Consider the following 27529-nt stretch of genomic DNA (forward strand, 5'->3'; position numbering starts at 1 on the left):
CTGGGCATCTGTGTGTGTTTGGAGTGAGGATGCGATGGATGTGACTTGCAGACCGTCATAAAGCTGTGTTTCGTAGCAGACAACAGGACATACATGTGATATATACAGGGTAATTAGTATATTGGTGTATTGGTGATATATACATGATAATTAATCAACTATCTCAGTATTTCTATGGAAAGTTAGTTTGTTTTATTTTAGGTCCCAGATAAAGATTTCCATTTTGAAAAAAATGCAGCTATCTTTCAGATGACAGACTTTTAGTGGTTCTGGTATGTATTATAGAACTGTTGCTCTGTGCCAGGTGTCCTTTCTTAAGCTGATGAAATTAGTTGATGAGGTTGTATTATAACTAACTGTGTGTGTGTCTGTGTGTGCATACTTTGTTTCTGATTGTCAAATGTCAGGGGTGTTACTATATCAGACAAGATTTTGCTCTGCCAGAATTAACTACCAGAGAAGGAGTTGCTTTTGTTTCTTGTATCATAAGGTTCTCTCTCAATTTATATTACCTTTTTTTCCCCCTCGGAAAAAGTACTCTTTGATAAGGAACATAAGACAGAAATGACATCAAACAATGCAGGCTTCGAATGCCGTAAGGGTCGGGTGGTGAGCCTGGTATAAAGAAAGGAGTTAAAGAAGTTTTATGTTTGACATGGATTTAATGATGATTCTTGGCTATGCGACCTGAAAATTGCAAACACTGGATATTACTATAACATTTTAAAGAAGAGCTTATAGTCAATGGTTTTCATTAAGACCCTGCAAGACAAATGAAAAACGGGCCTCAGTAATGCTGCCCAGTATATCACATGTAGATTCAGAAATGTGGTGAATCTCAAGCAATTTAGGAGGGATGACTCAGAAAGCGGTGTCGTGGTGTCAGAATCGTTGATACTGGAGATGCAGATGTGAAGTTTTAGTAAATTTGTATTATGAAAGAAAGGGTGAAGAATGATTTCAAAGTACGATTTTTCTACCTGATTTTGAAATTTGTACAAGAAATTATATTAATAAATTGATATAAGCAGCCATTTGGGCATTTCATCAATATCCATGAGTGTTTTCAAGTCAACTAATAGATTAATAAATACACTAAAGTTTAATGCTTGCATGTGTGAGGTCCAGGGCCTGGCACCCGGCCACCTTTCACTATGTGATCTTGGTGCAAATCACTTCACTTTCCCGTGTCTTAGTTTCCTCCGATCTAACACGTTCGTAGTAATACTACTTCTTAAGATGCTGGTAAGAATTAAATGAGCTAGTGTACCTGCAGGTGCTTAGCCCAGGCTTGGCACGTGGTAGCTGGTGGCCAGGGGTCTTACCCTTGCCTCTCCTGGAGAAAAATGGGGCACAGCCTTGCATTTTGGAACATACGATGTTTAAGTCAGATCCTACACTTTCTCATCATCCTAAGGGATTCTGCTTTTCTGTTTTGAAGTTCATTTGAGCTTTCTTTCAACAGCCAAGAGAAAAGGCTTTTGGAAAGTATTTGCTTGAAAACATCAGTCATGTGACTGACAGCCTTTCAGGTAACTTAGTTTTATTTTCCTCAGCAGGGGTCCTAGGTATTCTATTTGGGTTCAGAATATCCCTATTGTATAAATGTAGGAATGAAACTTTAGACAGATGGTAATTTATGTAACCGTAGCCAGTGAAGTTGATGATTCATTCCTGTGTTACCAGCCCTAAAACCCGTGAGGGTGGCCTTCTGGCCCTGGGGAGAGGGCTAGCTCGCTGCATTTCAGAAGCTAGTTCTAACATAAAAAGGTTTCTGTTTAGGCAGGAAGCATGTCAGATTTTTTAAATTGTTCTTTTTTTTAATTTAATGTAATTTTGTTTTACTTGTTTGTTTTTTTGGAGGGGGGAGATAATTAGTTTTATTTATTTGTGTATTTATTTTAATGGAGGTACTGGGGATTGAACCCAGGACCTCCTGCATGCTAAGCACACACTCTACCACTGAGCTACACTCACCCCCTGAAATGTTAATGTATATAAGCTGTATCTTAATGTCAGATCCTCTGTGTTACACCTCCCTCCAGAACAGTATTTTAAAGCCCGTGTGGAGGTGTTCTGTTCAGAGTGCCCTCCAGGGGGCAGTGCGCTCAGGGTGGCAGGAGTGTTGGTTTGCAGTTGAAGCGCACCTGTTGGCAGTACCTGTCCTGGCCAAATACAGGACTGATGTGGAAGCTTTTACAGTCACACACAGTACAGCTAGGCATACAAAAGCACAGACTCCCCAAGTGTTAGCACTTTGAGAGAATTCTAGCTATGAATATCTGAGTGTGTATAAAAGAGAGTAATTGAACCATAAGCATATCATGACAACGAGGTCATTTACTTTGAAAAATTTAGTGCAGTACTCTAAGCAGTGAGCTCTTCCATGTAAATAAATGATTTATTTAATATGTAACCCATAGACTTTAGGGGGAATGTATGTAGTAAGTAAACTACTGGAATGGTAGTGTTAGGTATGACAGTGTCAAAAGTGTTAGTTACGGTTTTTTCCCCATTGAATTTAGAAACTGTCTAACCTGGGAGAGTGAAGACCTTACCTAGAAAAATGGCAGAGGGGACGAAAAGGGAGAGACGTCTGCAAGGTGGATCCCACAAGTTACTTCACTTAGTCACTGGACTGTGTTATGTTCATTTTACAGAAGAAACTCAGGTACACAGAAGTTGCTCAGCTTGCTCAAGGTCACTTGACTTAGAGGAAGTTGAACAGGAGATAACTCCATATATGTCTGAGAGGCTTATGTCCTCTGAGCCTGGCAGGAAACTGGGGGAATGTGAAGTTCTTACAAATTGTTAATTTTAGGCAGGTTTCTCCCGTAGATATAAAGCCAATTTTTGTAGAACTGTTCCTATAAAGCATAGTCATTCCGATGTTTAAAACATCTCCAGGCCTTTTAATGAGAAATATTATTAGATCTATCAGTTTATTAAATTATTCTCTCATGACACTTTGGCGGAAACTTTGTTTCTTGCCTTTAAATGTATATGTATACATAAACAAAAGAAACTGCATACTGTGCAGAAGTCTTTCTCCGTGCTTTGTGCAATACTGATGGAGGAAAGATTCAAGGGTGAGTCCTAATCTAGACCATGTCTTCAGTGGGTATAAGGACAAATTACTTCTGCTGAGTAATACTCAGGGGTCCACATGCTTACTTTTTCTGGTGTTCTTAAAGAAATACTATGCTTTAGAGAAATCAGCGTTGGCCGTATTATAAAGTGGTCTTTAAAAAGAGCTACTAAGTCATATTCCTGCCTATTCAAGCTCTATGTGGAAACCGGTCAGAGCAGGTGAGAACCAGTGGTATCAGAAAAGATCAGTTTCAGTAAAAGAAAAACGAGGGGTGTGTATGTGCACGTGTGTGTGTGTGTGTGCACGTGTGTGTACATGCAGGGAGGGAGAAAGTGTGACTTGCTTTTAAAACACATCTTGAGCTCTAACGTGGGTGAGATGGCCTTGGCCACCACGGCCCTTCTGGGAGCAGCTCAGTGACCCGCTGGCGTGGAGCCTTAGATCCCGGCAGGAGCCTAGAGCTGGAAGACTCTATGCCTTCCACGGAGTCCGCGCACGGTGATTTCGGGTTGACGCACTTGCCCGCTGGTTTCTGTGTGCCAGGCCCTCCCTGGGTGCTCTCTGCCCAGTCGCTCATTTAATCCTCACAACACAGGTTTTTGGTAAATGATGGATGGGTGGAAACTACGGGGGACTGTATTCTCACTAACACCTCAGAGAAGAACGGGGACTGTGTCCAGTGATATTCCGGCTCCTCCTTGCAGACCTGGAAAACCTGAGCGTGGGGAACACTCAGGGAACTCCAGTGACGGTCTCGGGAAACCCGTGCTCTTTTGGGTCCATTCTTAATGACACATCTTACTATGGAGCTGGTGTCCAGGCACAAGGTGTGATTCTCAGGTAGTGTTGTTACTCAGGATACGCCGCGGGGAGGGTTGGATAGGTGCCCATGGTCACCCCAGGCCTTGCGTGCTCCGTTGTATCTGTGTCTTGAAATAAAGTGATTCTAGGGTTTATTGGGAAAATTTTCGGTTAGATAAATGTCCGTAATGGTGGCAGTGCTCTTTTGTCTTAACTGCTGGATTTCTCAGCGACCCTCCGATGCTGATGGTGCATCGTGGAACGTGAAATTCCCCTGCGTTTCGGGTACACGGCCAGTAGGACGGCGACGCTCTCCCGTAGGGCTGGAAGAGTGAACCAGAGGTTTCTTGGGGAGAGAAGGAACGGGATGCGAGGCAGCACCCTGGTCCCTGCTGCGCTGTCACCGCTCTCAGGGACTTTTTACCAACTCAGCAGAGTATTCACTGCTGTAGTGGTGTCAGAGCCTTCAGGACAGCCACTCGCTGCATTTAGGTCCAAACAGAGCTCATGTACTAGCTGGCCGTTTCATAGATGCCAATCACTAGGTTAATTAATAAATCAAAGACTGTCACATACGCGATATGCTCACATGTGAGCCTTAAGGCTTCTGCAGTGTATCTGACTTGCAGCTAATCGCTGTAGCATCCCTGCTTCTCCCAGAAAAGGAAACAAAACAAGCTTTTGTACCAGTGGCACGCAGGTTTTACAAAACTAAGATTAATACTAAGGTTATGCTTACTTTATGTGTTTAAGAATCTGATTGAAACACATATTACCCTTGTGGTTTCTTATGTGATGGGCAGTTTCATGACTAAATTATGGTTCAGTCATTTGCCTGACAGTAGTTGACTACAGTTGTGATTCACAAGTGCCACAGTTTTTAACACCTTTATTGTGATATGATCCCTGTACAGTAAACTACACATATTTCAGAGGTACAATTTCATGAATTTTGATAGATGTGTATACACCAGTGAAACCACTGCCACAATCAAGAACCATATTTTTAGGAATATAGGTTGCCTGATCCAGGAAAAATTTGAGCAGTAATACATTCATATAATCAAATGTTAAAATAAAGGCATTTAATTGATACAAAGAAAAATATAAGAGATTCCTTTGAATTGTGTTCGTAGTGAATTACTGTTAAATATGTTGGTATTAAGATCAAAATGTATAAAATGTATTAATTTCCCCTTTAATTATTTCATTTTATTTAAATTTTATTTAATTTTAATTATTTCAGCTAATCAGGTAACTACTATGTGTAGTCCCAACTTCAAAAACTTTTCTTATTTTCTGAAAAGAATTTCTGTTCTATTTTTGTGTGTGTGTGTGTGTGTGTGTATATATTTTACTGACGTGTAGTCAGTTTAACATGTTGTGTCAATTTCTGGTGTACAGCACAATGCTTCAGGCATACATGAACATACATACATTTGTTTTCACATTCTTTTTCACCATAAGTTACTACAAGATATCAAATATAGTTCCCTGAGCTATATAGCATGAACTTGTTGTTTATTCTATATATGTCCATTAATGTCTGCAAATCTCTAACTCCCAGTTTATTCCCTCCCACCCCCCTTTCCCCTTGGTAATCACAAGTTTGTTCTCTATGTCTAAGAGTCTGTTTCTGTTTCTCCTTTTTTTAGGTTCCACATGTAAGTGATATCATATAGTATTTTCTGTTCTAAAGAGTGGCTAAAGTCACAAGGTAATTCACAGCCCTATTTTACTCTGAAACACAATTAAATAGTATACTGATAGCAATTTAAGTAGGCACTGGATGAAGCCTGGAAAAGCTTGGAATGCGTGAATCTGTAGTCGTTGTCGGGCTGTGCCCCTGTTTGGTATATTCCACTCAGACAGTGAGTCACTGTCCCCGCGGGTTCCGTTCTCCCTCTGCCCCCAGGCGTACGCGTGGTGCCTGCACCTGTGTTTGCTCCCTGACTCCCAGTTCCCATCTGGCTCCTTTGCCTCCGAAGGACCATTTCCCAAGGCCAGGCTCAGGTCCCCAGTGTGCAGAGTGAAGCTGGACCGCACTGCGCTTTTCAGGCTCTTCCTTTCTGGAAACAGCACCCACAGCTTCTCCAGTTGTGGAACTTCAGCTGATGAGTCCTGTCAGTCACGGGGCTGCCATCCCAACCTATGGGAAAGCATCTCAAGCGTGGCGTCTGTTCTAAAAGAAAGAAATAGTTAAGGCTAAATTTTATGTGTGTTAACCCTCAGTTTAATATAACATGATTTCATTCTGTTCTACAAAGAGTTACGGGTGGTGGAGGGGAGCTAACAAGCCGTGTTTAAAAAAGGATGTTTGACTTCTCTGTTGCGCACCGCGTCTGTTTCAGTGACCATTTGGTTTGCAGGAGTCACACTTGGAATTGGGAGTGTCGTCTTCAGCCTGGTGCCTCGTGTCCCTAACGGTGTATGACAGAGTAGGTAATCAGTGTTCATCCAATAGAACTGAATTCTTTAGAGTGGAAATACTTCCTCTTTTCTCTGTAGACAGTCTTTGTGGTTGTTAGCCTAACGAAGCCCTGGAATTCCGCTCCCTGTGGCTGTGAGTGAGCGTAGATGAGTAGCCGTGGACTGTGAAGGCTGGACCCGCATCTCTTCTGTTAGATTTGGAGCCTGAAGGCGCCTAATGCTTCCACACAGTAAATGTAGTCGGGAAAGACGACCAGCTGGTGGACGCTGAAGAGAAGCGTGTCCTATGCGCTTTGAGTAAATAATTGGCCAGTGAGTGAAAATTCATTAGCTAGATACACCTTTGTTTGGCATATCGACGTTAATTTTTAAAAGTCGCACTGTGTGGCACACGTCAACCTCAGGTCTATAAACGGTAGTAGGAATCAGCTTACGTTCCGTAATTACGTGATGTATCGATGGATGCGCTTGGAAATCTCTGAGCCGGGAGTAATGCTTCCTCCTTTGCCTTCTGCAGTGAGTTGACTGCATTAAATGGAAACATAGCTGAGATGGTGAAGGACAGTTATCCTGGCTCCGAACACATTATTTTAATATTTGATCTCTATCAGTCAACTACCCATAAAGTCACAGTCATTAATATAACTCGGCAAACTTGTCTTCAAATCGTTCCTGAAGAAATCCTGCAAACTTTTCACTATTCTACGTTGTGAATAAAAATATATAAATTCTTAGTTTGGAGGCTTTCGCTTTTCTACTCCTTCGCAGGGAAATTGCTGTTTTCCCAATTTTATCTGTTTCACAGCATCTTCAATTATCAGTTAAATTCATAGTGAGAGCTACATGATTTTTGCCATGATTTCACACATTTCAATGAACGCCTCACTTCTCTGAGCTCCTCCAACATGCGTTCCTTTACATTTATTTGGCGACTGATCATATGCCCCCTAATAAATTTATGTTTACATCTTTTCTTTGTGTACTTTGTCTCCCATGATGTTAATAAGTATTGCACTGTACAGACTGTATTAAATACCATTGAATATCATAATTTATTTATTGAGTCAGGTCTGAAGGGCTGTGGTTATAAATACGTTTTACCTCCTTATTTGGAACCCTGAGGTATCAGACCCATTGGTCTGTGTCATCAGCCTGAGTCACCTCCCTTGTGAGACAATTTAAACTGTGAGGTGACATCTTGTTACTGGAAGGGGAGAAGGGATGAGGTTGTCAGAGGAGAGAAGGGAATATTAATAAGACCAACTCTTACTTCAGTTTTATTTTGTTAGTGTTCAACAGCCAGACGGAATCTGAATGCCGGCAGGAAGGAGGGGTGTTATCAGTGTTGCATGGTGTCTGTTAGCATGTGTTTTGAAATGTCATGTTTATTATTGGCCAGTCGTGTGTGTGATATTATAGATAAATAGTGCCCTTTTTTTAATTCAGAAGAATGGATAACAGCTTTGAATCAGAGTGTAAGATTCTTCGGGGCAGTGTTTTCTTAGCATCTCATCTCATTCACTGACTAGCAGGGAGTAAGAAGGAAAGGGCTCAATAAATATTTTCTTCATGGGCGAACGTAGGAATATTTCCTTTCCAATGCGTCTTCTCTGCTCTGTGTGGGGAGTGGTAGAGACTGGAGGTACGTTCAGTGAATCTGCTTAATAGACGCTTTTTTACCTGGAGTTGAAACATGAGCAAGTGGAACAGTGATGTTTACATGCCTGTGTAGACAGGCAAACCCTGTCCGTGACCTCCTGCATCCTGAGTGCTCTGAGGGCGCGCTTGTCTCTCTTTCTCCGTAGAGCTTGCATCATTGCCTGTGTAACAGTACCCTTCGTCAGTTCTAAGACGCTTACTTTTTTTTAACCTTTAAACATCATTTGGGCGTAGATGAATCTCAGATGTGTTTCTGACCGAAGCTGTCTCTTGCCACCAAGTTGCGTTTGTGCTGCCAAACAAGTAGTAGTGGGCTCATTTGCTCCTTGGGGTCTAATTTAAAGTTGTAGCTCATTGGATTCACCCAAAAGTGCTCACCTAAGTTACTCTGAACTACCAAACCCACCTGTCTAAACCCTGAATCTCGTATTATTTGAGGCTCATCGAATTCCCATAAACTTTAAAAGTTTTATTTGGTGATTCTTGGGAAACAGGACACTATTCAGGCACTGTGAACTTCAAAAATGAAGGAACTTTCCTGCCAGTACTTTTGGCTAAATGGTGTGGGGTGGAGCCTGCTGGGGTTTTTCAGTGTCGTCGTGGACTTGTTGACTCAGTGGTGACCTTAGCTTTCCCTCCTCCTTCCCTAGCTCCCTGCAGACTTCACAAAGCTGCACCTCACTGATAGTCTTCACCCGCAGGTGACCCACGTCTCTTCCAGCCACTCAGGATGTAGTATCACCAGTGACTCCGGAAGCAGCAGCCTTTCTGACATCTACCAGGTAAGAAGGTGTTTTCCTCGTCACTTGCTTCGTTTTCCTGTGTCCTAAGCGGTTCCGTGATTCTTCATTGATAGGATGTATAGAGTAAATACATGTGCGTATATTACATGTGCGTACGTGTACACAAAGTGCTAGTGTTCGTGCTTCGCCCAGGCATACAGTACACTGTATGCTCGTTTTAGGAAATAGAACTTCCTAAATTAAATTAGAACAACTGTCTAATTGTGTTTGCATCTGCTGTCACCCGTCATAAGAATTTTAAATAGAGTAGCTACAATGGGAATATTTCCCTTGACTCCAAATATTTTATTAATTTGACTGTAGCCATACTAGGTGTACGACTCTTTCTTGACTAAAATTTTAGGGGAAAACTTCTGAATTATGCTTTTATAATAAGCTTTTCTTACTAAAGTCTTAAAAAGGAAGAGATTATTAAGATTGGCTCGTTGAATTATTTTTCTTGCCTATAGGTTGAGTTATATGTTTAAAATAAATTCTTAGGATACTGATGGATAGAAAAGAAACCAGAACTATGGGATTTCAAAAATGCTTTAAAAGCAAAATAATTTTAATTGTTAAGGAATAGTTCATTCACTTAGAAAATAAAAATTAGGAAAAGTGACTAAAATATGCAGAAAAAAGTCCTGGGGAGTCAGTATATAAGCTAATATGGGGTTTTGGATGGTTTCAACCAAAAAGAACATCATACTTTACAAAGTATAATTCTGTTCTTCTTAGGAATTGTGCTACGAGCTGGCCATAAAAACCTTTCTTTAGAAACACTGTAGTGTTTCAGGGTCATTGATGTATTCAAACAGTGCCAACTTTCTATTTTTTAGAAAACATTACTAAAAGCAACTAAACAATCAGAATACCATCAGGGCGAAACATACCTGTTCAAGCCCTAAATTTAGTAGATCTTAGAAAATTAATTTTCTCTTAAGGGTGCATTAGGCACACACTTTTCTGTACTCCAGGAGTGTTGTTGAAAGGTCGCTGACTGAGAATTGGTAGCCACAAAGCAATTATCTGCAGCTTCTTGGCTAATTAAGAACTTTTTTTATTATTTTGCAATAAGAAATATAATTATTTGACTCTTTAAAGTAACCTTTCAAATTTCTACTTTGATGCATTAAGTGTTAACTTGTACTTAAATGTACAGGAAGTAATCCAATTTTCAAACGTTGAGGAGAGAAGGCGGTGGATCAGGGTAAAACTGCTCTCCTCCAAGCCCTCGAAATGCCTATTTTTTAGAAGTTGACTCTTTCACACATTTACTCAGGAGTGTCCCTTGCAACAGAACAAAGGACAGTGTAAGTAGAAGCTCTGCTTTAGCTTACGTTACTTGAAACATCACGATGGACCCTTTGTCTTCTACTCTTTGAGATGATTATACATTTTAAAGATCTGTCACAGAAACACAGCTCGAGGTCGGAGCAGTTACCACTGCTTTCTCCAAGTATAATGCAAGCCTGAATGGAACTGCAAAAGGTAAATTTATGTGATAGGAGTGGAGTAGGTTGTCTACAGAATTGATCGAGGCTGATCCTGCGGGGACTTGGGCTCTGTGTCACTCCCTTGGGTAGGTTGGGGTAAGGTCATGGGGAGATTCCTGGTGGTACCTCTGCGGTCCCCAGCCACCACATCTGAGGATGCAGACTGTGGTGAGAACTCCACGTCACTCTGACTGGATTGGAGAGTGCAGCCTGCAGTCTGACTTTATCTTGGAAAAGAGGACCCCTGTGTATTGTGATCCATTTTACTTGCGTGTCAAGGCTATTCATTTCAAACTTGACGACAGGCGTGTAGCCTGTTAAATTTATATCCTTCCTAGGGAAAGATCCATAGATGTATCCAAAGATTTAGTTTCTGATTCTATCAGACAACATGGAAATCCTCAGTAGACCGTGTCTGTTGTCTTTAAATCAGAAACTCTCAGGTGAGAAGAAATCTGACAGGTGCAACTGGTTCAGGGACCAGTCTTGTCTCCGAACCCTCTACCACTTTCCTTTCACTCGAGCATCCAGTTTATTCTTGAACATCCCAGTGATGGGCAGCTGTCTCCCCAAGGCAACCCTTTAATCTTTGCATGGTTCTGACTGGGGAGAAAGCTGTCAGGTTGGAGCCGAGTATAAATGCTCCCAAGATGGGCACAGAGAGGTTGAAATCAAATGCTGTGTGCAGGAGAGAAGAGGACAGAATAATGTTTCAGAGAGGCTGGGAAGGGAATTCAAGAGTGGAGTGGAATCACTAGCTTTCAGGAAGAAACCTCCTCTGCGTTACTAGGGACAGGTCATGGTGGGCTTGGAGCGGGGAGTTTGGGGTTGAGGGAGTTTCTGTCTGGCGTGTCTGAGTCCTCCGTTCAGAGTGAGAGGGTTGGCAGGTGGGAACGTTTAAGGAGAGAATAGTTTCAGAGAGGAGGAGAGCAAACTGACCAGAGCGTTAAAGGCTCAGCCAGGTTGGTGCCCTTGAATGCGGAGTGATTTCCCACCGCCTGGTGCGGTAAGGGCAGAGAAAGCAGAGGTTTGGTTTCTCCAGGACTGCAGCCTCGTTAGAGTGTAGTGCAAGGAAGGCTTGAGCGACATGCCACACTCTGCATTTGCAGACCTTCTGTCAGGAATGTCCTCTCCTCATTTGACCCTCGTGTGACTTCGTTCTCAAGGACTGTCTTCTCAGAGACTTCTTTACTTACTGCCCTCTGAAAAGCAGGTTCTCTCCTACAGTTTGGATCCTTTCCTGGCTAGTCTTTTCCTTAGACTTTAACCAAAATGATGATTACTTTTGCTAAGTCGCCATACCTGCCTCCTGGAGTGGCAGCTTCAGGAAGACAGGGCACTGATCTGTCTTGTCTGGAGCCTGGAGCAGGGCCAGGAAGTCGTAGGCATTCGGAAAGGTGTGTCCAGTGAAGGTGACGGCACCATTGGACTAGGGACCACAAGCTGGAAGTGTGAGGGCAAGCCACAGGACGGAGAATCTGGAAGACTGAGGATCGTGCTTGTTTTAAAAAGGGCCTCCTTGGGAGGCAGTGGAAGCAGGCTGAGAAATAGGAGGTTATTGGTGACAGAAGGCAGAGTGAGTGCCTAAGCAGGTGACAGGAGACCATGCCGTTTCAAGCCATGATAAGGTCCTGGTCACATGGAGTGACGATCAGAGCAGTGACTGAGGTGGACTGGAAATAATTGTACAAAAATGGACAGATCACTAGAACAGAGGGTTCAAGCAAAACGAAACCCACACATAAGGATGTAGCACATAATAAAGGGAACCTCACGAGTCCGTGCAGCGATGGGTTAGTCGGTACATGGTCTTCAGGGTAGGGGAGTAATTTTAATATCCTTGTTTGTATTATAATTAAGATTAAATTCCAGATAAACCAAAGAGTTAGCAATTTCTTAGTGGCATAATGACTGATCAAAACTTTTAATAAATTAGAAGATCAATTGAGACAAAGATTTAAAGTCAGAATAGTTTCACTTATGCAAATTAATAAGAAAAATACTCAGCTCACAACATAATAGTATTCAAAGGACAAGAGTAGGTAGTTTGCAGGCGAGAACCTGCAAATGTCTATGCCCTAAAGAAAATACTTATGACATTAGTAATCGAGTGTATGAGGATTTAATATGAAACTGCTTTTCCTATTAAATTAGCACTGACTTAGTTCCTTATAATAAATGATTATAGATGGACATTCTTACACCTGTTAGGATGGTAGTTTTTGGAAAGAAACCTAACAGTTTACATTAAGAGCTTTAAAGGATTGTTCTTTTAGGCATATATATGTATCTCCTATATTGAAATAAAAAAAAAAAACATTCCTAGTGTAAGATTAGGAACAGCATAAATTATGATACACAAACAGAGCTTACTGCAAGCGTTGTACTTATTTCCAAATATGTTTTCATACTTTCTACATAAATGTATTTCCATCATGAATATTTATTAAGCAACCCTCCTGACCATGGGGATAGGCGTGGGTGTTTGATATTTAATACGCAAAAAGGTTTTCATGAGTGATTTTTAAGTACTTAATGATAAATGCATAGTAGTTACGATGTTTTTATTTTACTTCAATAACTTCACTAGAGCTTTGTGGCATTTAATATTTCTTCTGTTTCTTCATTTACTTCATATCCCTTAAAAATGCAAAATAAAACTGGTTTTAAGAACTGTTTTCATAGAGCCCCTTTTGATTTGAGTAAATCACAGAGCTTTCAGCACTGATCTCAGAATATTACGAGAGTTGTTTTTTTTTTGAGAATATTACTATTTAACTATAATGTGCACCTAAATCTGTTCTGTTATCCATGTGGAAGAGTCATTAATTTAGGACAGGAGCTATTGGCCTAAGTGGCTTTATTTTTGCTCCCAAGACCAATATAATCAGATACGTTTTAAATATAAAATGTGTGCGTATCTTTACTTAGAATAAAAGGGTTTAAAGACTGGCATTAATCTTAGCAATACTGTCATTTGGAGGAAGCTGGAAAATTTCAGGCATTTTGTTTATGTTTATATGCAGATATAAATTTTTTAACATTTTATGTTTTGTGACTTAGCGAAGCAGAAAACATTTTATTGCTTTATTATATTTTAGCTATTTTCTTCATGAAGACAGGCTTTAGAAAACTGGGTGAAATATTAGAGTGCAAGTATTCAGTAGTTTGTGTTGGTCAGACCTGATCTTGAGCCCTGGTACAATTACTCGGTTTTGTTTTGTTTACACTGAACAATGTGTCTAATGTTCCCGTGTTTTCTCATCTGAAAAGTGGTAACAATCCTGATGTGCTGAATTGATATGAAGATTAATTATCACCTATTATAAGCATCAGGTGTAGAGCTAGGTACATGGTAGTCACTCCGTGCTGGCTCACTCACCATTTTTATAATTACTGTGTGAGCCATTTAGCCAGATTTTAACAGGTGCAGTTAGCCTGAGAGAAATTTTTACATTTTGTCAGGGGTTGGGATATTTAACAGAGTTTGGGTTTTTTGGACAAATTCTGCCAGTATAAATTGTGTGTGAGGCTCATTGCTGGGGTGGGGAGAGGGAAAGGTGTGCAGGCACTGAGATGAAAATGTGTCCCCCGCAGAAGGGACTTTTGGTATAGGCTGTCACTGGCTTTCTTTTCCCTTGTTTGACCCAAGAACAGCCCTAGGGATGGCAAGGTGTAACCTCCGGTTTCCTGAGGATAACACTGGGTTTGCAGAGTTCCAACAACTTGGTTAAAGTCACACAGTGAATGCTGGAGCAGAGACCTGAACTGCTGACCTCTGGTTTGTCTGTTCATCCAGCAGACGCAAATTCAGTGACTCCCACGTTCCAGGCACTCGGGTTTAGCGCTCTCTTCCTGTAGACCAGTCGGGGTCATTAAACCTTTTGACTCCACTCAGTCTCCACGTGTCTCACTGTTCATCAGACAGTGGGATTATGAAAAAGTCAATTCCTAAAAAATAAATCAATTTTTAAAATGCATTATTTAAAGGAATTCCATATATTTTAAAATGAAATGGGTATTTATTTTAAATGAATGTTTAGTGAATGTTATTTTGAAGATTATTTGTTTCTTAAAGAATGGAGTCCACATTACAGAAATAGAAAACAATTAATGATTATTTACACAAATAGAGTGGAGAGTTCAGTTTTGGAAAGATTAATCCAACTCACATTTGAAAATCTTGATTCTATTTAAGACGTAAATATAATTCATTTAAGTGATAGTAATGATTTCTTTGGAGTGGTATAAAATATATCTGTCATCTCTTGCCATATGTTAGATGTTTAAGAATTAAAGAAAAACCTTAGGTTATATAACTTTATTTAGAAGAGTTTTTGTTTTAATTTCCATCTTCCACAATGCTTCCTCACTTCAGGGTAATACTACAGAATGTGTGAAGAGAGAACTGAGTGTATATTTGAAAATGTAAGGTGATGACTAATAATCGTCAATGTTAAAGTGCAACTGGGGTGAGATGTGATCATAGCAAGCCTGACCCAATGGTCACATTTTTAGGCTTTGGAAATAAGGCGGTGACACCAGCAGTGTTGGCCTGGTTTCTCTGACTGTGGCCTTGGCTGACCAGATCACATCCAGTTCTGTTTTCAGTTTCATGCTAGAATCCAGAGACAGTCCGAATTAGGGGTGTGCTGCCGAGCTAAGCCTCACCTCTCTCCCACGTGCAGCAGCGCTGGCCGTGGTCCGGGCCGTCAGTCGTCCACGAAGGCCACTGTGGACACAGCTTCCGCAGAGGTTAAGCTGTCCCCTTCCACCTATTCTGTCTTCAGTTATCTTCCCCGTAGGTTTTTCTTATGATGCGTGTATTTCAGTTCAGGACGTTGTACCTAAAAAAACGAAGTGTGATTATAATTCTAGTTGTTAAACTGTAGAAATAATTAACTGATGCTTGTGTTGCTTCAAAATGTAGGCTTAAATAGCGTGTTCTGTAATGTAAACCAAGACTTTAGAAAGGTGAAGCTTTGTTGATACAAAAATAATACAATTTCTTCTGTAAACGTTGACTTAAACTGAATTATAGACAGAGTATAGATCCTCTAGGAGGATGCGTGTATTAAGTGTCTATTATATAAAGAGACAGAGTACTTGTAGTTCTGAGTCTGGGGCCAGAACTCCTGGTTCCATTCTCAATTCCACAGTTACCAGGAGCACAATCGTGGAAAAATAATCTCTCTTCACCTGGATGTTTGCAGAATAACAAAAGTTAATAAGGGCACTTACTTCGTAGGATTGTTTTAAGGATGAAATGAGTTACTACACAGAAGCCACTTACAGCAGCTCCTGGCATGTTGTATTTGGTGTTGGCTTATTACTGTCAGGTTCAACATTTTATATTTACAGTTTTATTTATTTTAATCAGTGTTTGCCTGTTCTTAAAAATAGATTTGTTTATTGTCTTTGAAGATCATATGAGCTATGAGCTACTTGAAGTTGGTAAATGTTATGTTTTTGACAAAGTTAATAGTTTTATCATGAAGTCTTCCTAAGAGGTCAGTATTTTATCTGGAAAAACATGTCTGTGATGTTCAAGATCAATATAGTTGATATTTAATCGCACCCGTTCTTACTGCACTTAAGCAGTTAATGAATGCTCGGCACACAAAGTCCAGTAAGGCCAGTGCGATACAGGCATGCGATTGTTGAGATAATAATCACAAAGGCTGCAGAATAACCGACGGGGATAGCTGTTCCAGGCTTGAGAGAGCCCGACAGGAGACACCGTTTTGAAATGTGTGACTCTCGTGACTGAGAAGAGATTCAGGTGTATCTTGATGACTTGGAGTTTGACCGGTGACACCATCAGCCATGTTGAGGAATGAATGGGGAGAAAGACTGCGTCACCACTCGGAGTGTAGGGTCTTTCACACCTTTGGCAGTTTATAGTTGGAGAGTAGACATTGTGATCATCAGACTAAATGTTTTGTTTGCATATTTATCAAGTTACCTGTGATTTGGGATTCACTTTTTCATACAGACCATCTAATGACAGAGAAGTGGTTCGGTCTTCTTGGCATTAATAAATCTGCACCTATTCTCCTGGGGAAGAAATTGTTCCAAATTAACTGTCACCCTTAAGCTCTTAGCTTAAGCCATTCTCTTTGAAAAATGGAGTGAAAACAAAGACTTATCTTTTTCTTATTTTGCTATGTTTCAAACAGCTCAGATAAGAAGTCAAAATTATTGAGAGAGAATTATTAATCCTAACTAAAAATTCAGTAAGAGGTAAAATCACTTATATGTTGTTGCCATCATTCTTTTATGTAGTGCCTAGCACAGAAAGATCTGTTACTACTGAATACGTGTAACATAGTTAAGGAAAAATTAATATAGTAAGAGGTTTGATATTTTGAACTAGACTTGTTTTTATTTCTTTTGGGTCCAAAAGGTGTACTTGACACAGTATGTTTATTTGTCTGTGTATCTCTCTCTGTCCATCAATCTATCAATTTTCGGTCTGTCTCCAGGCCACGGAAAGTGAGGCTGGTGATATGGACCTGAGTGGGTTGCCAGAGACCGCTGTGGACTCTGAGGACGATGACGATGAAGAGGACATCGAGAGGGCCTCGGACCCACTGATGAGCAGGGACATTGTGAGGGACTGCCTGGAGAAGGACCCCATTGACAGGACGGATGACGACATTGGTAAGTATGGGTGCGAAAATGCATCCCAGAGCAATTCAGAGTAAATGCATATTAATACAGCTTTTTAAAAAGGAAAAAAAAATACACAGAGGGAAAGTCATCTGATATCATAGAGCCCGGGTTTGTAGGCTTTAAGGGGTCATTCATTTAAAAACTTCCCTTGGCATTTGTTGAAAAAACTTAAAAAAAGATTCATTTTACTCAATCAGTACCTTCAAGAGTCTACAAATAATACAGCTGCTTAATAAAACCCTTCCACATGAGCCCTTTGCTAGCTTACATTATGACAAAAAATAAAATAAAAGTCGTCTTCCAAACAATGGTTCTTCTTTTAATTTTCTTGGGAGCACCATTCCTAGTGAACTAGGAAGTTCTTCTTCATGTAAACACTGGTCGAGAGGCAGCTGGTAGATTGTCCTGTAAAAGCTTTGCTTCCGCAGCCGGTCCAGATCTCAGCCACCCCTGCCCGAGCCGGGCTGTCTGCTCCGCCATTCCCCCAGCTCTCCCTGGGCCAGTGTCTACTTGAGAGGAATTCGGGGAACTGGATCTCCTGGGTCAGGTGCAGGACCCTGTGGGCATCAGTATGTGTGGGCGACCAGTTGCTTGTGCTTGGAGCGAGCCCAGACACCTCGTTCTGTGTGAGGGGACACCTGTGCCACTTCAGCTCTCCGCACGCGAGGGAGTCAAAGATGAAAACCCAGACCTTGGCTTAGAGATCTAAGCCACCATGGACGCCCTTGTAGGCGTCGCTGACTACTTACAGATGCCTGTTCCGGGGCCGTACCCATTCAGTCTGTGGACTCAGGGTTTCTGGGTCCTGGTGGCTCAGTGGGAAAGAAGCAGGGGAGGTCCTGGTCTTGTCCCGCTGCAGGTCTGAAGGCTATGATGGGGACTCAGGGTGTGTGACCGGGAGGGCACTGACCAGGAGGCTGTCTGAGGAAGGACGGGTTGGTGTGATGCCTTTTTAGGAGCGCAGACCTGAATGAAGGGAGAAGTGGGGCCTGCCTCCCCCAGTGCAGACACCTGTTCTGCATCCCTTCGCCAATGGCTAACCCCTAGATTCCGGTTGGAATGAGGGATGGATGGAACTGCTTCTCAAATACCCACCCCTGACTTCCCTGACTTTCTTTTCTTTTTCTTTTTTTCTTTTTTTGGTACTTTGTTAATTTTTATTGTCAAATAATACTTCATTATGTAGTTATACCACAATTCACTTATCCATGAACTGACTGATGGACATTTTGCTTATTTCTACTTATGCTGTTATGAATAATATTACTATGCTTCTTCCCCCAATATCCTTTTATTAGATCCACATGACACATTTTTTTAAAAACTCTGTGCTAGGAAGAAATTGATAAATTGGTATGGCTTCGGGCACTAGTAACCAGCGTTCCCCCCCAACTTTAGCCCACGTCCTTCTGCATTGCCTCCACTCCCTGTTACGAAGGGGCTGGTAGTTAGTTCACATGTCTTTTAAGGATTTTGCAGCATAAAGTGAAGTGGTTCTGTTTTACCCCTGAAGACATGGGGTTGAGCCTTCTTGTGTCTGAATCCACACATTCCTCTGATCTCCACTGTCCAAAATTTATTTCCCTCTCTTTGTCCCTGACTACTTCTTTTTAAAAATCTTTTTATTGTAATTTTTAAAGAGACAGTGACATCGGAAGTGTGTTCATTTGGCCCTCTTAACCCAGAATCCTTGCTCTCAGGCTCTTTTAAAAGTTAGATTGAACATTGTTTATGAACAGCTTGATGTGGAAGTTATCCTTTTCGAATATGCTCCCTTTAGTATAGTTATGGAAGACAATTATGATCATTAAAAAAATAGGTAGCATGTCATTCCTGGAAATTTAAGGCTTTCCCTTCGTATCTGAGAAGTTTTCTCTCCCAGAATTTCTAGAAAGCAAGAGCTATGCTGAGTCCTGCAAATGAATACCAAGCTGGTGTGTGTGTGTGTGTGTGGTTGTTGATAAAATCTCTGAGTGCACTGCTTACACTTGAGTGCCAGCTCACTGGTAAGCAGTGATGATTCAGATGCTTGGCCCTGTCAAATATACTTTTATTTAAAACGGTGAATCGGTGTCAGTACAGCTAAGGCCTCATGATGTTGCCTGGCCCGCACGAGGTCTGGGGGAGATCCCGTGTTCTGTCTCCTCAGAGCACAGCCACATGTGAGAACGTTTACCTTGTCTGCCTTTTCTCTTGTTACGTCTAACTCACCCTCCTGCACTTGGTTAATACAGACACCTTTCATATGAACGACGAACATCTGTGGGATTGATGCTTTGTCCAGGTGCCTGCCTGCCAAACCTCCTTCCTCTCCCCAAGCGATGGGGTGGTGTGTTTTAAGTTTAGTTTAAATGAAATTGCTCCTCTTTAATCCTATTTTTAAAACTGCAGGAATTAACAAACTTCCTTTTGGGTTCCCATAGATTCTTGGGTGTGCCTTTGTTTCCGTATTTTGAGAAAACGGGCATCATTTATTTTTGCTCGGTAACTTGTGACAAAGTCTTCAATTACTGAATGGTTATGAATTTAATATTTTTGTTTTAAGGCAGAGAACTGCTTGGACCCCTTTCAAAGGATTCCTTTTTTCTTTCCTGCTTAGTATACCTCACACACACAGAATCTACAGATTTTCTAAAAAAAAAAAAAAAAAAACAAAAAAAAAACTTTACAATATTAATTACTTCTTACATAAATTAAACCAAAGCAAGTAAGATCATTTTCTGAATTGGCTAAAGCGTCTGTTGTCTGTAGGTTGATTATTTGGCTTTTCTTTGTGTTACATGACAAGAGAAAAAGGGTTTTTTTTTAATGTCTTACATTTTTCATAAACAGGGATGTTTCTTCCCTATGGAAGTAAGACAAATCATATTCATGTGTTACTCAAACAGATTCTTCCAAGCAGTACAGCATAGAGTAGTTCCCAGTCGCGGCCCCTTCGCTCCACACGTCCTGGGAACTGTCTCATCCTCCTCCAGCCTCTGGCCTCTTGGCCCCGGAGTGTCTCGGCTTCCACTCCACACGCTCCTGCGGCCTCACCAGGGTTATGTTGAGCCCCTACCGTCAAATGCTTCCATTTTGTGTTTATAATTTTTTTAAAAGATTGGTGATAGATATTCTTTATTTTTTAAATTGCTGTAATCCTCCAGTGTGATAAAAAAAAAAAATGGAAAAGAAGTGATCACAGAACCAGTGGTACCATTTTTGAATCTCTAAGAGTTTTTAAAACCCTTGGATGCTGTCTGGTTAGGCGATTGATTATTTTTAGTTTTTCAATCGAGGCTGGAGAATTTTGTAGATTTACTGTTATCACATCTCCTCTGTGTCCTTTGTTCTTTATCCTTATTTGATGCACAGACATTGCCTATCCTGTTGTATTTCTTTAACGTTAGTCACTAGTCATATATCACAAATTGATTTCATGACCCACTGAGGGATTAGGAGACTGACAAAAAGCAAGACAGATGTCTGTGCGAGCCCTTCAGGTCACGGTATTAGTGAATACGTTTTATACTTTATATTCTCCAGTCATCTGTGGCGGTAATTTGACTTTTATTATTGTCTTAATGTAATAGTATGTTAAACCGGAAACATTTCTGACAATTATTTTTCTGCTCTCATGTCTTTCTTACGAGCATACATCTTTGCTTGTCCAAGGACCTTCAGCTCTTACTAGGAGAGGAAAAAATAAACTGTGTGGCTTGTACCTAGTGTTTTAATACCTCATGGTGGAGGTGGGGCTGATGGTGAAAGAAAACTGAGGCCAGTGAGAGCAGAACCGACCGATGCCCCAGTCCGAGGACCACGATGTGTCCATTGGCCTCTCTGTTTCATAGTGAAAGGCCGGGCATCTGTAAAGGAACGAGTCCCACGTCCCATGTGTAGCTGTACGGGGCATCTCCTGCAGTGGCTTTCAAAACTGCTTTATCGCTGCCCTCAGGTAGAGAGAGATTTTTATGGCATGACGCGAGCCCGTCTGCTCATTCCAGAAATAAAAGTTTCACTAACGAGAACGAATCCTTCCTGTAAGTGATGTACTTTCTCTTGCTGCTTCCTTTTTAAAAATGCTGGTTGCAGCAGCGAATTGATTTCCTGACACGCCAGTCGAGGTCAGGCTGAAGAACTCTGTCTTGTTGGACCCGCTCCCTGGGTACCACTTAGCATTGTTGTCCTCCTGGTTACCAAAGCCACCCCGGGTAATGAGAGTCTTACACACGGGGGATGACGTAGGGTCTCACCAGAGCAGACATTACCACGCTGGGCCAGCAAAAACCACCTAGTCTGACCTTGTGGAAATGTCATGTTTTCACGGAATACATCTTTGTATTATACGTTGTTTTTTTTGCAAGGAGCAAACTATATCCACTAACATGAAATTTGTCACTAAATCCTCACAGATAGAAGCAGCATGCATAGGGACAGTTTCCTTATGTGGGGGCAAGAAAAAGCGTAGTTGGAATTTTTACTTAGCCGGAAGTTTGAATGACACCATGAATAGGACAGTAGTGACAGTACCAGCCAGCAGTTCTCATTTGTCAAGCGTTTCCTCTGCGAGAAGGACTTTATCACATGGATCGCATTTGATCCTCAGAGCTGCCCAGTGAAGGTGGGCGTCGTGTGATGCTTTTACAGATGAGAAAAGCATGCCTCGGGGAAACGTATCGGCCTTCCCCAAGAAATACAAGTATTTGGATGCTGTCTGACACGCACCCTGCGCTCTGGCCACCACCCATAATGCCCAGCGTGAGCTCTGGGGGCAGGCAGTTCTGAATCCTGGCCCTGCCGCCTCCTAATTAGATGACCTTCAGCCTCGGTTTCCTCCCTGGGGAATGAGAAAGAAACCACGCATCGCACAGAGCCATGGTGAGGGGTCGGGAAAGAACTTAGGAAGTACGTAGGAAAGCTCCCGAACAATAGAGAAAATCAAGAACAGAGACCACAGCAGGGGAGGGTATGGCTCAGTAATAGAGCATGTGCGTGCATGAGGTCGTGGGTTCAATCCTCAGTACCTCCGTTAAAAAAAAAAAAAAAACTAACTAGTGATAAATAAATAAATAGATAGACAGACAGACCTTAAGACTCCCCCTCAAAAAAAAAAAAAAAGAATAGATACCACAGGGCTTGGGAAGACTGAAGTCACCCATCCAAACAGCCGCTGGAACTGGACCAGAGCAGACGCCGTTTCTCCACCGCATCGCCAGTGGGGCGATGGTCAGACCTTCTTTTTGCCAATCTGCTGGATGAGAATTAAGAGAACAATTTTCATTTGCACTTACCATGTCAGGCTGTAAATTTTATAATTGCTTAATTTTTCCAGATTTGTCTGTGCCATAGAAAATATTGCCTGGTTTCCAAGTCCCAGGGGAGTCCAGGTGGCTGTTTCTGCTGTCTGTTTCAGGTACCCAGTTAGTCGCCCAGAAGACGCTGGACCAGACCTCCTGACTTTTTGGAGAAGTCGCAGAGCTCTGTTTCATTTCTGCCCATCATTTCATCCCTTAATAAGCCTTAGTCAGATCACAGCTCACTTTCGATAGAGATTCCCCACTCGACGTTTATGAATTTCTTCATTCCCGTTAGAATTTGAGGTACAGTGTGTCCTGGGGCTCTTGGATTGGCCTGGAAACGTCACCCTCTCCACCGTGGCAGAATTCTCCGTATTACTGCAGGGCATTCAGCTTGTGCTAAAGATGCTCAAAGTCACTGTACGGCTGACTAGGCAGGATCGTAGGGCCTCTAAGAAGAAACAAGCCTAGAGTGTTCTCTGCCGACACCTGTTTTTTAAAACAGTTGTAATTTTAACGCACGTCTCTTGCTTTTCAGAACAACTCTTGGAATTCATGCACCAGCTGCCCGCTTTTGCCAACATGACCATGTCGGTGAGACGGGAGCTGTGCGCCGTGATGGTGTTCGCGGTGGTGGAGAGAGCGGGGACCATCGTTCTCAATGACGGCGAAGAGGTGCGGGCAGCCTTCCCCGTAGGGACCCCCATACAGCGCGTGAACAGAAAGCCAGACCTCAGGCTTCCCCCTTCAGAAGCAACGGGAGGCAACAAGTTTGCATAGTTCAAGAGTTACAATACACTCGTCGTTGGGTCCAGTATTCCGAATCCCTCGTGTTATCTCCCAGCACTTGCAGTGTTTCATATGATATGGATAGAAATATTGGGAGGCATAAGCTTTTCAGACTTTGTGACTTAAAAGTTCAAAATAGAATGCCTCTTGTCAAAGCAAAATGATGCTCTCAATTGGCGATCATTCTATCTTGTTTTCATGTGTTTGGGGGGAACAGAAGGAATTTCTTCCTCGAGTTGTCCTGAGTCACGAGGAGAGCGGAGTGCCTGGTGCCCCGTGCGGGTGTCTGAAAGCCCTGGGACCCTGGCGATCGGCCCCCTGGCCTTGGGTCATTTGTTCCCTCTTTGAAATGCAAGCTCTAAACCATCTGTAGAGACTATCCTAGCACTTTCTGCTTCACGGTCATGACGGTGTTTTCTGCTCTGTCTTCCCTGTTCGAGCCAGCTGGACTCCTGGTCAGTGATTCTGAACGGTTCTGTGGAAGTGACTTATCCTGACGGAAAAGCGGAAATACTGTGTATGGGGAATAGTTTTGGTGTCTCTCCCACCATGGACAAAGAATACATGAAAGGAGTGATGAGGACCAAGGTGGATGACTGCCAGGTATAAGCTGTCATTAAAAATGTATATTTGGTGCTGAATAAAGAACACTTATATATGCAGTTGTGGTAAGGTTTTTCTGCCTGTATAAGCAGGTCATCTTCTAGATTTATAAAGGTGATTTTAAAATAGGACTATTGCTTTTAGCATTACCATGCTTTAGAAAATTAAAAATAAATCTCCCTTAAAATTATTCAAAATCCAAGGAAGTATTTTATAAATGTGTTCTATAAATATGTTATTTTAAAATTTGCATCAATAATAATTGATAATCTATTCAACAAAAAATATAAAAGTAAAATGCCCATTATGAAAAGAAATTATATGTAGATGAGTAAAGATGATGTGAAACAGTTATGCAGTGTTTTTATTTAAATACATACAAGATAAGGAATTGATTTTAGAAGCTGTGAAAATTAATCATAGCAGGAATCAGTAGAAAGACTTGCTGGTGAAAAAAATACTGCTAATGGAAAGAAAAATGGCAGTATTGATATTATGTTAATATTCATTATTTAAAAGCATTAAATAAAAGACTAGAAATAATAGTGAGACCAAATGTGAAATTTAATTAGATTGCTACAACTGGTAACCTCCATATTAGTGTAAAATAAATTTGAGTGCTTTTATTACCATTCAGTATTTATGATTTATGTCTTCTGAAAAAATTTGCCCTTGAAAGATAAAATATTTTAATATAAATAAGCCAAAAGATGTCACTTAGACTAATTAATGTTAAGTGCTCACTGTATTTATTAGTCTACTGTCTGAAATACATCAGAATATAGTTTATTCTAAAAGATCATCATTGACTTTATAATGTCTGATAAATGTAAAACAGTGTTCATTTAAATTTTCATTTTAAGCATTTTACTTACTAAAAAGATAAACGACCATGGCTATAAATAAAATCATCTTACCTAGAGAATAATTTTGCTCAGTGACTCCTTCAGTGAGCTCCACAGAGAGAAAAGTGGCCATGAATTCAGTGTTGTGAGTATGTCATGCCAGAAAGGCATTCTAAACAGAGTCAGCTCCCAATTGTTTGGCATAATAGAGGGAAAGAAAATGGTAGGTAAATCTCCAGGTCTTTACTCGGCCTCAAAATGTGTATTTAAAAGGGGTCATATGTGATATTTCAGCTTGAGAATTATACTCCAAAAAAAAAAAAAAAAGAAGCCAAACTGAGTCAAAACGAACTAGAAAATTGTTGAAGATGTCCCCACCCCACTGTCTCTTCTCAGCTCCTCCCTGAGCCCTCCTACAAGTCAGGCTCAACAGGGCATTTGAGTCAGTCTGTCCTTAAAGGGCGAGTAATGGTTATCTTATTTCAGAGAATTCAGCTACCACCCTTAACTGGCCAACCCTCCTTGTTAGAAATTTCAAAATCTTGGAACAGAAATGACACAGGAGGCATAGAAATGTTTCAGAATAGTTGATAAAAATATTATACGACGTAACATTGCAGAGTACTTAAGTAGTGTCAGATGTCCCAGGTAACACTGAATATTTATCTGTGAGTTCTGGGAAAGGAGGAGGAGGCAGACGTTAGGCAGAGAGTTCATCTATTTACCGGATGAGGAATCAGTGGGAAATCCAGGGTGATAGCAACGTAGACTCCTGGAGAAAACTCTCAGTTGAAAAGGAAGGCTCCCATCAAGATAGTGTTAGGCTCCCACCGCTCCTGATGTGAGACCCAGACGGACATGGGGTCCAGGGCGCAGCGTCTGCTGGAGGACGCCTTTCTCCCCCTGCAGTCCGCCCCGCACGCTGGGAGGGCACACGAAATCAGAGCTTTCAGCAACCACTCCTTCTCCCACCGACCCATCTGCCCCTCCACTCAGAACAGGAATGGAGAGCGACTTTAGAGATTTTAATGCAAATGCTTATTTGGGGTCAGATTTTAGTGTATTTCTGTTATAATGTCATTTCTTTGCCAGAAAGTGCACCTGTCAGGTCCTCCTCTTGTTGGGGGAAGTAAAGGAAACGAGGCATCATATTTTTATTCATCCACGAAACCCTCTCCATGAGTGTCTGTCCTTCCACGGAGCACACGGCAGTCAGTCAGTCAACAGTTACTGAATGAAGCGGACAGAATGTCCTAGGCCTTCCAGTGACCCCCAGGTCCGGCTTAGCCCTGCCCCGCACCCTGCAGGGGGTGATGAACCCCCGGACCCCTGTGTGAGCAGTTGGCTATGAACTTCTTACAGACCGCAGAGTAAGCAGATCCCACCTCGTACGGTGCGTCTCTTACACTCAGCTCTTCCTGAGACTGTGGAGCTAACGATGCTCTGAATTTTAAAGAAGTCATCTTGGAGGCAAAAGCAGTTGCATGGACATATGGGAAGTTGACTGTTCTCTCTGTTGCTTGATGTTTAGTATTACTTCATTCTTTTATCGTTTTTCATATTTTTATTAACTATAAATTGTGAGGTCATATGCCCAGAAGAAAATCACCCTGTGACGTAAATTGCTTTTGACCTTCTGTAAGTGAGATCTTGGTTGAATTTTCATTTCATATCAGAGGGCCAAGCCCGTACAGTACTTCCATGGCTGTCCGAAAGGATAAGGCCTCACTAAAACAGTTACATATACAACTCACAGATTTTCAACTAGCTTCATCACGCCAGTTAAAATTATATTTTACCTATAAATTTCATGTTATATCTATAAAATTCTTCAAGCAAAAATAAATCTGCTAATAAAAATAGATAAATGTTGTCATCTAAAATGTATTTTTTTTTTTGAGATACCGGTTCTGTATGGCCCTATCAGAAATTCAGTTTGGGATTTTTTTTTTTCTTTCCTTTTTAGATGAGATTTCATTTTGCTGCAGGAGAAATACCAGAAATGTCTTTCTAGACATTAACCATTTCAAGTCAAACTTACTCTAATTTCTTTAAGTCCTTAGTCAAGAAGATTAATTTCGGACCTTTCTCTTTAAAAAGCATGTTTTTAATCTATCTACCTACTTGTTTTAACTCAGGGGTATATTTCTTTTTTAGATAAATGAGAAAATGATATAATTATATTCTCTAAAACCAAGTATAAGAAAGAACACCTAAAATTATTTAGAGGCCTGAGAAACAGTTTTGCTGCCCTATAAAAAGAAGAAAAAAATTTCGGGGGACAAGAAACTAAGGACCACATATTTCAAACATATATACACTTGTGGTCAGTGTTATGGATGTGAGCTTGGGTTTTTTTTTAAGGCATTAAAAAAATTTAGCTATCCATAATTACTTAGTAGAAAAGCCGATGTTTTTTTGAATTTTAATTTTTGATTCTAAACCCTTAATAGAAAAATTAGTGAGATTATACATCAACCAACTTAGTGGAAGAAACTTAATATCCTACTATGCCATTTCTTGAGTGTGAACCGCTGCTGCTACTTCTGTTTAAAAAAAAAAGCTTTACTGATTTTGCAGAAAGTATAGAAAATACAGAAAAGCATCTTAAACAACAAAAGCCGCTTGTAGTTTGCATTGCTCAGAAATAATTATTAACATTTTGTTATATTCCAAGATTTTGATACGCATGTGTAATTTTTTCTTAAGTAGCAAGCATGTAGCTGTGAGACGTTGGGCAGCTGTTTCCTCACCTTACAGTGGGGGGTAGTGGTGGTGCCTTCCTCACATGATGACGGGGAGGGTGAAGTGGGAAAGCGCTGTAAGGCTACCAGTGTGGTGTCATCACTGTCATTTCCATCATTATCACAGCATTTGGTTTTGCATCTTTAAAAAAATTAAGGAATATCATGAACATGGAACCAGAACTCTGACTGTCCTAGGAAAATACGATTTTTGATGGCTGTAGCATCATTTATCTTATCCACACTGTGACTTAACCATTCCCTGCTTTCATCTTTTCACTGTAAAGGAGAAAAAGAAATGTGCAGCCTTTCTTTATTCCTAAATGGTTTCTTCG

At 41.1% G+C, this 27529-nt stretch overlaps 1 protein-coding gene across 11 annotated transcripts in view; it reads left to right on the plus strand.

The window, feature by feature from the left end:
- RAPGEF2 (Rap guanine nucleotide exchange factor 2) overlaps positions 1 to 27529 on the plus strand; it is a 219811-nt gene that overhangs the window by 162942 nt on the left and 29340 nt on the right. For 9 of the 11 annotated variants that reach the window (XM_074376793.1, XM_074376734.1, XM_074376744.1 and 6 more), the window contains 4 exons: positions 8632 to 8763; positions 16745 to 16922; positions 22752 to 22888; positions 23447 to 23605. In XM_074376793.1, the coding sequence (XP_074232894.1) occupies positions 8632 to 8763; positions 16745 to 16922; positions 22752 to 22888; positions 23447 to 23605 (606 nt within the window). The remainder of the gene's footprint in view (positions 1 to 8631; positions 8764 to 16744; positions 16923 to 22751; positions 22889 to 23446; positions 23606 to 27529) is intronic. The other 2 variants (XM_074376751.1, XM_074376755.1) reach the window with 1 other exon arrangement.

The sequence above is a fragment of the Camelus bactrianus genome, chromosome 2 (assembly GCF_048773025.1).
Source record: "Camelus bactrianus isolate YW-2024 breed Bactrian camel chromosome 2, ASM4877302v1, whole genome shotgun sequence".
In the NCBI taxonomy this organism is placed as follows: Eukaryota; Metazoa; Chordata; class Mammalia; order Artiodactyla; family Camelidae; genus Camelus; species Camelus bactrianus.